A 12841-nucleotide genomic window follows, 5' to 3' on the forward strand; every position below is an offset into this window, starting at 1 on the left:
TTCTTGTCTTTCATTCATTCAGTCGTATTTAGCGAGCGCTCACTGTGTGCAGAGCACTCCGTTGAGCGCTTGGGAGAGTACGGTACAACCATAAGCAGACACGGTTCCTATGTCTAGATCGGATGGCTCTCCTTCTCCTTTCCCGACTCCCTAGGCCCTCCCCGTTTCGTAGCAAGGCTCAGCGCGGAGGGGGTCCAGGGCGTGACATCGGACTGCACGTTCTGTAGAATGGCAACAATCACAGTGTCGCTTAGAGTCCCTCCTGCTAGGGAACAACTGGCTGACCACTGAGTCAGCGGCCTTTCTTCCCAGGACCCGGAGGCTCCATGTCCTTCCCATCCCCTCACCGCTGGAAGTGCTCAAAACCGAATCAACTCATCCCCCCAAATGCTCTTTCCCTGAGAAACAGCGTAGCTTAGTGGATAGAGCATGAGCTTGGGATTCAGAAAGACCTGGTTCTAATCCTGGCTCTCTCACACGTCTGCTGTGTGACCTTCTGCAAGTCACTTCACTTCTCTGGGCCTCGGTTACCCTCGCCCGTAAAACGGGGGTTAGGTTCGTGAGCCCCGTGTGGGACAAGGACAGTGTCCAACCTGATTAGCTTGGATCTATCCCAGTGCCTGTGCCTGGCACATAGTGAGTGCTCAACAAATACCCTAAGAAAGAATGTGATCGTTAAATACTCGTCGCCTACCTCATCCCCCAGAACAGTGCGGAATTGGTGAGAGGGGTCGCGGATCAGGGCGGGGCCTCTGCCCAGAAGCCCGACTGAAATCTGTATATATTTTCATTCCCCTATTTATTTTGTCAATGAAATGTACATCGCCTTGATTCTAATTATTTGCTATTGTTTTCATGAGACGTTCATCCCCTCGATTCTATTTATTGTTATTGTTCTCGTCTGTCCGTCTCCCCCGACTAGACCGTGCGCCCGTCAAAGGGCGGGGACCGTCTCTATCCGTTACCGATTTGTCCATTCCAAGCGCTTAGTCCGGTGCTCTGCACATAGTTAAGCGCTCAATAAATACTATTGAATGAATGAATGAAATAAAATCTCCTCCAGGAAGTCTTCCCACACTAATCTCTCATCTCCCATCCCTATTTTCCTCCTCACCCAGTCACCCACGCATATGAGTCCTCATCACCTAAGCCTTCAGAACGCCACCCTACCCCTCACGCCACAGCACGTACATTCAAACCTTTTACTCCGTGGCTTCCCGTTACCAGTTATTTATTTTCGCGTCGGTCTCCTCCGTGAGGCCACGGACTCCTCGAGAGCAAGCATCGTGTCTGTTAACTCTATCGCACCCTCCCCGGGGCTTAGTACCAGGGCTCTGCACAGAGCGGGAGCTCGGTAAATAGTATCGATTGATCGATGAGGCATCTGCTCCGGCCCCTTCTCCTTCCACCCACCCCCGGTAGGGCTCGCAAAGAATGGGTCGCTTGATTCACCCCCAGAGCAGAGAATCAGAATGGCCTCCCCAGTCCTTCAGCAGGAGTCTTCCTCCCCCCCCCCACCCCCCGCCCCCCGGTTCTCCCTCAGCTTCTTTCCGAAGGGGAACGGGGGACCCACCGCCTCCTCTCCCTTTGGGAATTTTCCATCTCATTGTCGAGGGACTATTTATAAACACCCACCCACCCGCCCGAGCGGAGCGGGAGTTTGACGAGAAGGCGGGAAGGCTGCCTCGGCTCCTGGGAACCGCCGGAGGGACACGGGGGAACGTATCGATCGGGAGGGAGTCGGGGCGTCCCGCGGCTACGAGGCGGGGAAGAGGGAGAGAGACTGGGAACGGTCCGACGATGGGTGGAGAAGTCTCGTTCCCGACTCCTAGCGCGGCCCGTCGTTCAATCGACGCTTCCATCGCTTCTCGTCTGTCCGTCTCCCCCGATCAGACCGGAAGCCCGTCAAACGGCAGGGGCCGTCTCTATCTGTTGCCGACTTGTTCATTCCAAGCGCTTAGTACAGTGCTCTGCACATAGTAAGCGCTCAATAAATACTATTGAATGAATGAATGAATGAATGAATGAATGAATGAATCTGCGGGAAAGGGCAGGCCTCCTCCCGTCCACCCCCAGGTACCGGCCTGGGAACGGATAACAGCGACTTTGTTTTTTACTCGCCCAAGATCCAGGGCCAGGAGCTGATTACGAGTCTGCACTCAGGCCCGTCGGATCTGCAGGAGGCGACGGGCGGGAGGCCGGCCGAGAAGAAGAGCCCTGCTCCGGCCTGGACTCCCCTAAATCGAAGCGCGGAGCCCGTGGGAAACGGAAAAAGATCCTGGGAATAAAGCAGATAGATACCATAATTACCGGTGGGGTTCGCTGACCGCTTATTGGGTGCGGAGCACCGTATTAAACGCTTGGGAGAACACGACGGAGTGGGGAGATTCGCTCCCTGCCCACCGCAAGCTTACCGTCAAGAGGGAGAGACAGGCATTAATACAGGCAAATGATTTCTCGTCTAGGATTTATAGAGACGGTCAGAAGGGCCCGGGCTGAGGGTGGGGCGCATACCGAGTGCCCGAAGGTTACAGATCCATTATATTAATCCAATATATTACCCCTCCAAATGATAACAATAGCAAATGTTAGTTAGCGGTTGGCCCGCCTCCCTCCCATTTTTTAAACGGAATCTGTTAAGTGATTACTACGTGCCAGGCGCTGTGCTAAGCGCTGGGGTAGGAACAAGCTAATCAGCTTGGACACGGTCCCCGTCCCACGTGGGCCTCACCGTCTCAATCCCCATTTTACCGAGGCCCAGGGGATAAGAATAATAAGCATTATGGTGTTTGTTGAGCGCTCACCATGTGCCAGGCACCGTATTAAGCGCTGGGACGGGGACAGGCAAATGGGTTGGACCCAATCCCTGTCCCACGTGGGTCTCCCAGTCTCAATCCCCATTTTACAGAGGAGGGAACTGAGGCCCAGAGAAGCGAAGTGACTTAATAATGTTGGTATTTGGTAAGCGCTCACTAGATGCGCCAAGCACTGTTCTAACCCTAGTGGAAGCATCTCCTTCCCCCGGAGCCCCGCCCCCCGCCCCGGGGTTGGAGAGCCCCCCACTCCCAACCCCCCCCCCCCAAGGCTCCGCCCCCCGCCCACGGTAGCCCCGTTTAGAGAAGCAGCGGGGCTCGGTGGCAAGAGCCCGGGCTGGGGAGTCAGAGGTCGTGGGTTCTAATCCCGACTCCGCCACATGGCAGCTGCGTGACTTGGGGAGAGTCGCTTCTCGGTGCCTCAGTTCCCTCCTCTGTCAAATGGAGATGAAGACTGGGAGCCCCACGTGGGACCACCTGATCACCTCGTGTCTCCCCCAGCGCTTAGAACAGCGCTTGGCACATAGTGAGCGCTTAACAAATACCATCATCAACGGCCTCATTATCATCACTATTATTATTAGCCCTGGGGTTGGGGAGCCCCCCCCCCCACCACCCCGAGGCTCCGCCCCCTTCCCCCGGAGCCCCGCCCCCGCCCCGGGATTGGCCAGCCTCAGCCCCAGGCCCCGCCCCTCTCTCCGGAGCCCCGCCCCCGGGATTGGATAACTCCCCCCTCCGGGCCTTAAGGCTCCGCCCCCTTACACCGAAGCCCCGCCCACCTCCCTGGGATCGGATACCCCCGTTCAAGGCTCCGCCCCCTTCTTCCGGAGCCCCGCCCCCGCCCCGGGATTGGCCAGCCTCAGCCCCAGGCCCCGCCCCTCTCCCCGGAGCCCCGCCCCCTCCGGGATTGGTCACCCCCCCTCCTCGGGCCTTAAGGCTCCGCCTCCTTCCTCCGGAACCCCGCCCCCGCTCTGGGATTGGCCGGCCTCGGCCCCGCCCCCGCCCCGGGATTGGCCGGCCTCGGCCCCGAGGCCCCGCCCCCGCCCCGGATTGGCCGGCCTCCGCCCCGAGGCCCCGCCCCCTCCCAGGGAGCCCCGCCCCCCTCCCCGGGATTGGCCAGCCCCCTCCCCGCCCCCGGGCCCCGCCCCCCGCCGTCCGGACCGGCCCGACCCGCCGCCGCCGCCGCCGCCGCCCCGACCATGGAGCCGGGAGGTCGTCCGAGCCCGAGCCCGAGCCCGAGCCCGAGCCCGCGCCCCGACCCGCCGCCCCCGCCGCCGCCGCCGCCGCCCCCGCCCGTCCTGCTGCTCCTCGGCCTGCTGGTGCTGGGGCCCGCCCGCCCCGGGGCCGCCGAGGACGGTGAGCCTCCCCTCCCCTCCCCTCCCCTCCCCTCCCGTCCCGTCCCGTCCCGTCCCGTCCCGTCCCGTCCCGTCCCGTCCCCTCCCCGCTCCGGGGGCTGCTGTCCGCGGTCCTGCCCGCCCCGGGAGGAGCCGGACCCAGGACCCTGCTCGAAGCACTGCGGCGGAAGGCGGGAGCCCCCCGTCCCCCCCCGTCCCCCCCCGTCCCCCCGGAGGAGGAGGACGGACGCCCCCTGCCCAGCCGCAGCGCCGGACAGCTCGCTCCCTCCCCGGGAGGGGGAAGCGGGAAGACACCCCGACGAGCTCCGGAGGCTTCCCGGAGGAGGCGGCCCGGAGGGTCTGGCCGGGGGGGGGGGGGGGTTCGCCGCCCGGCATGCGGCCCCCCCCCCCCCGCTGGAGGAGCCGGAGCCGAACAATCCCGTCCCCCGGGAGGCTCCCGGTCTTCACCCCCCTCGGACAGATGAGGTCACTGAGGCCCAGAGAAGTGAAGCGACTCGCCCACAGTCCCCCAGCTGACAAGGGGCAGAGCCGGGATTCGAACCCGGGCCCTCCGACTCCCAAGCCCGGGCTCTTTCCACTGAGCCGCGCTGCTTCTCCCGGTGGACGCCCCCACCGTCTTGGGAGCAGCGCGGCGGAGCGGAAGGAGGCAGGCTGGGGAGGCACGGGTCACGGGTTCGAATCCCGGCCCCGCCACTCACGGCTCCGGGCCTCGGTGACCTCCTCTGCAAAATGGGGATGAAGCCTGGGAGCCTCCCGGGGGACCGCCTGATGCCCCTGGATCCCCCTCCCCCCCCCCGCCAGCGCTTAGAACAGTGCTCTGCACGTAGTGAGCGCTTAACAGATACCGACATTATTATTTGCTGAGCGCCGGGGGCAGAGCGCTGGACTAAGCGCTTGGGACGGGCAATGGGGCCACAGAGAGAGACCGTCCCCGCCCCGGGTCGGGTGTGTGAGGGTGAGGACGGAGGCGGGGGGATGGACAAGATGACCCCTGGAGGGCCTGGGCTGTCTTAGAGGAGCAGCGGGGCTCAGGGGAAAGCGCCCGGGCTTCCAGGTCGGAGGTCACGGGTTCAAATCCTCGCTCAGCCGCCCGTCATTCATTCGATAGTATTTATGGAGCGCCTCCTCTGTGCAGAGCACCGGACTGAGCGCTCGGGCTGGACAGATCGGGAACGGAGAGAGACGGGTCCCTGCCCTCTGACGGGCTGACGGTCTAATCTGAACGGTCTTCACTTCTCTGGGCCTCAGTTCCCTCTTCTGTCAAGTGGGGATGAAGACCGGGAGCCCCGGGGGGGACAACCTGATGATCTTGTATCCTCCCCGGCGCTTAGAACGGTGCTTTGCACATAGTGAGCGCTTAACACGTGCCATCATTCTTCTTCTGATTCTGATTATCCTCCCCGGCGCTTAGAACAGTGCTTTGCACATAGTGAGCGCTTAACACGTGCCATCATTCTTCTTCTGATTCTGATTACTATTGTTATTATCCCCTCCCTTGGGTGGCCCCCTTAGACTTCTGGTCTCTGCCCTTTCCTCCCCCATCACCTCCCTCCCTCTCTGCCCCTCCCAACCTCGGCATCCCAGGCCCCGAGTGCTGACTCTGTGCAGAGCCCTGAGCTAATCCCTTGGGGAGAGTGCAACAGAGTGAGTAATAATAATAATGATGTCGGTACTTATTAAGCGCTCGCTGTGTGCTGAGCGCCGTTCTAAGCGCTGGGGTAGATACAGGGTAATCAGGTGGTCCCACGTGAGGCTCGCGGTTAATCCCCATTTTACAGATGAGGTGACTGAGGCACAGAGAAGTGAAGTGAGTAGACGCAAGCGAAAGAGCCCGGGCTTGGGAGTCAGAGGTCGTGGGTTCTGATCGCGGCTCCACCGCCAGTCAGCTGGGTGACTCTGGGGCGAGTCACTTCCCTTCTCGTCTGTAAAATGGGGGTTAAGAAGGTGACCCCCAACGAGGGACAACCTAATTACCTTGTATCTAACCCGGTGCTTAGAACAGTGTTTGGCACATAGTGAGCGCTTAATAAATACCGACATTATTGTTGTTATTATTATTATTATTACGCTCCCCCTTCAAGGAGCTTACGGTCTGCGGCCTCGCTGCAAGAGAGGAAAATGACCCTTTCCAAAGGCCCAAGCTGCTCCCCTCAACCCCGGGACTGGCAGAGAGAGGAAACCTAGAGGGGAGGGGAATAATAATGTTGGTATTTGTTAAGCGTTTACTATGTGCCAACTACTGTTCTAAGCGCTGGGGTAGATACGGGGTTATAGGGTTATCCCACATGGGGCTCACGGTCCTCATCCCCAGTTTGCGGGTGAGGGAACCGAGGCACAGAGAGGCTAAGTGGTTTGCCCAAACTCACACAGCTGACATGCGAGGGAGCTGGGATTAGAACCCATGATCTCTTGACTCCCAAGCCCGGGCTCTTACCAGGGGAAGAACGAGCGGGGCCCGCCTGGGCCTCTCCCAACCTGGTGTCTCTGCCAGTTCTTCTCCCCTGATTCAAGCCTTCTGGTCTCCCTCCTACAGCTCTATTTCTCCTTTCTTCTAAGTCCCCATTTGGGTCCCAGTTGGGTCTTCTGGCCTCAAATTTCATCTTCCTTTTGCTCCTACTCCCCTAGTCCTCTCAACTCCCCCCACCACCATAAAAAAAAATCCTGGAAAAATGATGGGTGGACAGCACCAATCCTTACAGGCCACAGGGACTCCCGCTGGGGACAGGGGCCCTGGCCACTAGGCTGCCAGAGGGTTACTTGGCAAATTACGGTGGCTCAGTGGAAAGAGCACGGGCCTGGGTGTCCGAGGTTGTGGGTCCTAATCCCGGCTCTGCCGCTTGTCTGCCGTGCGCCTTGGGGCAAGTCACTTAGCTTCTCTAAGCCTCGGTGACCTCATCTGTAAAATGGGGATGAAGACTGTGAGCCCCACGTGGGACAACCCGATGACCTTGTATCTACCCCAGCGCGTAGAACGGTGGTTGGCACATAGTGAGCACTTACCAAATACCATCATTCTTCTTCTTCTTCTTATCTCCGCCCTTAGTCCCAGGATCCCAGGCTTTTCCCCCACCCAGTTTTCCATACCTCTCTCTTTCTCTGTCTCTCTGTCTGTCTCTTGTCTATGTGTGTGTGTGTGTGTGTGTCTGACTTTCCAGTTGTCCTGCTAGATTCCAAGGACTCCCAGGCTGAGCTGGACTGGACCGCATTCCCATCTAATGGGGTGAGTCAAACTTTGGAAAAAGCATGTTGTGGGGGTGAGGGGGAACAGAGTGTGTGTGGCTTGGTTTGCACCCTTTCCCCCCTCTTCCCCACCTTCCACCTCAGGACCCCAAACCGGCTCTGTCTTTAGGGATGGACAGAGTGGGGGAAGGGCCAGGTGAAAAGGGAAGAGCCACTTTAGAAGTTTGTATTTTCGCTGAAAGCACCGGAGGCCAAGGGGAAGGTGTAGGGGCACAGCTTCCGAGGGGAGCTGAGGAGCTGCAGCCCAAGGGAAGGGGCAGGGAGGAGGCGGGAGGCAGATGAGATGCCCTGAACCAACCGTTCGGGTAGAAGAAAGTACAAGCTTGGGAGAGGCGGGCTAGCTACTCTACCGGGTGCTGACCGCGTCGAGGGATTCCAGGTTCCCAGGCCCGGGCGGGGTGGGCTCTGGGCGGCGGGTTGGAGGTCCGTACTGCAATGCAGCTGCTCCTGCAGCCCAGGTGTGGAGTGTGGTTTGCCAGGAAGCTCCCGGCCTCGGCCACCTGTTCGGTCCATCCCCGTTCATCGATCAGTGGTGAGACACGGACAGCCGGGACGGCTCCCGGTCATCGGTCGGAGGATTAAAGCAGAGCCCTCAGATCTTATTCCCCGCTCCGCACTGGTGTGATGCGAGGCTGGAAGCCAGGCGAGCTCCCTGGCTCTGCCTCAGTCTGTCCCGGTGACGGAGGGAGGGGCCAACCCTGCTGGGTTTGAGTGGGCTTCCCCAAGCCCCGTGTCCCAAGCCAGGCCCTTGGCTGGACCTGGAGCTGATGCCAGAGTCAGGAGGGGGCCGCTCGGGGGGAGCGTTCCCTTTCTTACAGACGGGAAAAACTTAGAGCTGGAGAAGAGGGAGGCCTAGCCGGACTGAGCTCTCCTGCAGAAGCGGGGAGTCGTCAGTCCGGGTCCCCGTACTATTAAGGATAGTGATGATGATAATAACGGTAGCTGTTAAGCGCTCGGTACGTGCCAAGCACTGTTCTGAGCAATGGGGTCGATACAAGTTAATTAGGTTGGACCCGGTCCCCGTCCCACGCGGGGCTTCCAGTCTAAGTAGGAGGGAGTAGGATTTAATCTCCGTTTCACGGTCCCCGTCCCACGCGGGGCTTCCAGTCTAAATAGGAGGGAGTAGGATTTAATCTCCGTTTCACGGTCCCCGTCCCACGCGGGGCTTCCAGTCTAAGTAGGAGGGAGTTGGATTTAATCTCCGTTTCACGGTCCCCGTCCCACGCGGGGCTTCCAGTCTAAGTAGGAGGGAGTTGGATTTAATCTCCGTTTCACGGTCCCCGTCCCACGTGGGGCTTGCAGTCTGAGTAGGCTTTAATCTCCATTTTACAGATGAGGTAAGTGAGGCAGAGAGAAGTGAAGTGTATCGCCCAAGGTCACCCAGCAGACGTGCGACGGGGCCCCGTACCTTATCCAGAGCCCCTTCCGGCTCCTCCGAGAGCGGGGGGGGGGGGGGGGAGGAGGTCGGCGAAGGGCCCTCACCCCCCAGGCGGGGCCGGGGGGGGGCTGAGGTGTCCGTCTCCTCTGTGTAGTGGGAGGAGATCAGCGGCGTGGACGAGCACCTGCGCCCCATCCGCACATACCAGGTGTGCAACGTGCTGGAGCCCAACCAGAACAACTGGCTGCAGACGGGCTGGATCGGACGACGGCGAGGCCAGCGCATCTTCATCGAGCTCAAGTTCACCCTGCGCGACTGCAACAGCATCCCGGGCGTGGCGGGCACCTGCAAGGAGACCTTCAACCTGTACTACGCCGAGGCGGAGGCGGACCTGGGGCCCGGCCTGCGGGAGGGCCGCCACCGCAAGGTGGACACCATCGCGGCCGACGAGAGCTTCACGCAGGGTGACCTGGGCGAGCGCAAGATGAAGCTCAACACCGAGGTCAGGGAGATCGGGCCCCTGACCCGCGGCGGCTTCCACCTGGGCTTCCAGGACGTGGGCGCCTGCGTGGCCCTGGTCTCCGTCCGGGTCTACTACAAGCGCTGCCCGGCCACCGTGCGGAACCTGGCCGCCTTCCCGGACACCGTGGCCGAGGCCGCCTACGCCACGCTGGTGGAAGTCCTGGGGACCTGCGTGGCCCACGCCCAGGGCGACCCGGACAGCCCTCCCCGCATGCACTGCAGCGCCGAGGGAGAGTGGCTCGTGCCCGTGGGGAGGTGCGGCTGCAGGGCCGGCTTCCAGGAGCAGGAGGACGTCTGCGAAGGTAACGCTCTGGGGCTCGGGGTCGAGGGGGCGAGCGGTCTCCACGGGGTAGGCCTCCTCCGACCCCTTGGCTTCTTTTCAGTGGATGAAGAGATCCTCCTGGGGTTTAGTCTGGGTTGGCCCGAAGGGTAACGGTACTCAGCCCAGGCTAAGCGGAGGGTTCTGGGTTCCACGCTCCCGGCCCGTAGATTGGAAAGCGGTCCTGTGACTCTCCGCGGGGTAATTTTCGGGGAAAGGAAGGTGGCAGGCAGGACGGGGTGAGATTAGGAGGGAGGCCGGCTCCGCAAGAGGGAGGCCTCGGGGAAGACCGGATGGGGATTATGGCCGCGAGGGGTGGCGGGGGATGCTGGGGGAGGCCGAGGGGCTCTGGAATGGGGGGCTGAGAGGGTCCGGTCACTCTAGTTCTAACTCTAGCGGGTGCAGGTTTTTATTTTCCAAGCCCCGGCTGGTGATGTGGTGCTTTGAGCTGCACTGAGGGGTAGAGAGTGGGAGAAGGGACGGCCCCTAAACATGAACTAAAAGCTAGCTGGATCGACTTCAGGGTCACCCCCACCCCAGCGTCCCCATTTCCGCTCTTCTTCCTCCCTCTGCCCTTCTCATTCTGTTCCCCTACAGTTCCTCGCTCTACCTTCCTTGTCCCCCCTCTTCATGCGGGGTTGAAGAGTACAAAACCGAGTACAGTAAGACTACGAGACGAGATGACAGACACGGTCAACTATCCACAGAGCTTACAGTCTAGAGAGGGAGAGAGAGAGATTTAAATTACGGTTAGGGCAAATGGCAGGGTTGTAAGGTTTGTCTTTTTGTTATTTTTTTAATGGCATTTAAGCGCTTACTGTGTTCAGTAAGGATATGATCCCCGCTCACCAAAGAGCTTACGGGCTCACAGTCGAGAGGGGGAGCGACATTGAAATTACAGATAGGGAAATGGCAGCGTGTAAGGTTTCATTGTTATTATTATTTTTTATGCTATTTAAGTGCTTACTATGTGGCAGGCTCTAGGGTAGATACAAGCTAATCGGGTTGGACCCAGTCCATGTCCCACACGGGGCTGCCGGTCTTAATCCCCATTTAATAGATGAGGGAACTCGGGCACAGAGAAGTGAAGTGACTTGCCCAAGGTCACCCAACAGGCAAACGGCAGAGCTGGGATTAGAACCCAAGTCCTTCCGAGGTTATGCACATAAGGACTGAGGGTGGGGTAGATATCAAAGATCCGAGTCCACGGGTAACTCAGAGGGGGAGGACTGGTAGGGGAAATGAGGGCTTAGTCCGGGAAGGCCTCTTGGAGGCGATGCCATTTCCTGATCTTCCCTTTGTTTTAATCCCGCGGAATAATACTAGCATTTGTTAAGCACTGGGGCAGATGCAAGATGATCAGGTCCTACGTGGTCCCTGTTTTACGTGAAGCTCAGAGTCTAGAGGAAAGGCAGGACAGGTATTTTAATCGCCATTTTACGGATGAGGAAAGCGAGACGCAGAGAAGCGAAGGGACTTGCCTCCTCTGTCCACTTCTCCACTCCCGCGAAGGGTGGCGAACAGTGCTCTTCCCAAGTGTCGGATCTCCTCTAGGTGCTCTCTGCTCTGGCCGGGAGACCCTCCTGGAGGTGAATCTCTGCCCCCTACTTGTTTCAGGGCCTGCCTGGCCCAGGTCCTCCTCCTCCTCCTCCTCCTCCTCCCATCCGTCCCCCGAAGAAGCTCTACCGAGCTGGTCAGTCAGGCAATGATATTTATTGAAGCCCAGAGCACTGCACTAAGCGTTTGGGAGAGTACAATATAAGAGAGTTGGCAGACACCTTCCTTGCCCACAATTAAAGCTGAAAAGCCCACAGGGCTGTCCTGGTGGGCCTCAGCTCTGGCTCCCGTCTGCTCCTCACGGGGCCTTAAATCATTCACGTGCTTGCGGGGAAAACGTTCGAAGTCATTTAATGGACATAATCAGGTTGGTTCTACCACCCCCTCCCCCCTGCACCCCTGGATGAAACCGAATTATCGGCTACCCCTCCCTCCCCACAAACCTCCTCCCCCTCAATCTGGTCAAACGGCAGAAAACAAAATCTCTTTCCCCTCAACACTGTGCTGATATCAAAGGGAGGTTTAGCGGTTTTTAAAAAAATGTAATAAAAGATGCACGATCGAAGTCAGGGGCTGAACCCCGTGACTGATAGAAAGGCGACCACCACATCAGGAACCTCTTAAAAATGATGGAGTCGTAGCGCTTACTGTGTGCTACGCGCTATGCTACACAATGAGGTAGATCCAAAATCAGCAGAGCGGGTACAGCCCCTGTTCCCAGAGTCACTCAGTGTCTAATAAGAAGAGGGAGCAGGTATCTTTTATTCCTGCTTCACAGATGGGGAAACCGAAGCAGAGAGAAGTTAAGTGACCCATCCAAGGTCACCCAGTGGACAAATCTTGGGATGAGATTAGAATCTTGGTCTCGGGATGTCCTTCCCTGGGGAGCCCCCGTTCTGGTCAAGCCTTATCTCCTGGCCTTAACCCCTCCGGGCTGACCCTAATCCCTCCAGAATGACATCAACCGGTCCCACTGTGTAAATCATCTTGGGCTGGAGACTTAGAGAAATCAGAAGCCGGGACTGGGGACTCCATGCGAATGTGCTGCTGGTGGTGGTGGGAGAGGGCGCTGGGTGTTCTGGGTAAGTCACTTCGCTTCTCCGTGCCTCAGTTACCTCATCTGTAAAATGGGGGTTGAGACTGAGTCCCACATGAGGCAGGGATTGTGTCCAACCTGATTTGCTCGTATCCACCCCAGTGCCTGGCACATAGTAAGCACTTAACAAGTCCCGCTATTATTATTATTACCGGTCGTAACCGGACACCGATGACGGTTCCAAGAGAGGTTGAAGTTTGCCCGGGGTTCCTGCAGCCCAGGGCTTGGGGCAGGATGTGAGTTTTCCAAGGCCTGAGAAATGGAAGCCCCTCCCCTCCCCCTCAGCTCTGGGGTCTCCTGCGGCTTGCCCGTCCATCTCCGGCTCCCCGTGCCGCCTCCGCGGAGCTCCCGGGCAGCCTTCTGGAGTCGGAGCGACACGCACTCAGCCATCCTGGAGCCGCAGGTCTGGGGAGGGGGCGGGGGTGGGCCCGGCGGTTACTTCCGAGAAGAAGCAGCGGAGCGGCTCGGGGAGCACTCGAGAGGGTTAGCGTTCGTCCCTCGCCATCCCGCTCCCTCTCCGGTCTCTGGATTGGGCTTCGGGGGGCCGGGTTGGGAAGGCGG

The 12841-nt window shown here is 59.4% G+C and overlaps 1 protein-coding gene across 1 annotated transcript in view; it reads left to right on the forward strand.

The window, feature by feature from the left end:
• Window positions 1–4012: 4012 nt before the first annotated feature.
• EPHA10 (EPH receptor A10) overlaps window positions 4013–12841 on the forward strand; it is a 39414-nt gene continuing 30585 nt past the window's right edge. The window contains exons 1-3 of the mRNA XM_029080280.1: window positions 4013–4169; window positions 7324–7388; window positions 8941–9610. Of these exons, the coding sequence (XP_028936113.1) occupies window positions 4013–4169; window positions 7324–7388; window positions 8941–9610 (892 nt within the window). The remainder of the gene's footprint in view (window positions 4170–7323; window positions 7389–8940; window positions 9611–12841) is intronic.

Source organism: Ornithorhynchus anatinus, chromosome 16, assembly GCF_004115215.2.
Source record: "Ornithorhynchus anatinus isolate Pmale09 chromosome 16, mOrnAna1.pri.v4, whole genome shotgun sequence".
NCBI lineage: Eukaryota > Metazoa > Chordata > Mammalia > Monotremata > Ornithorhynchidae > Ornithorhynchus > Ornithorhynchus anatinus.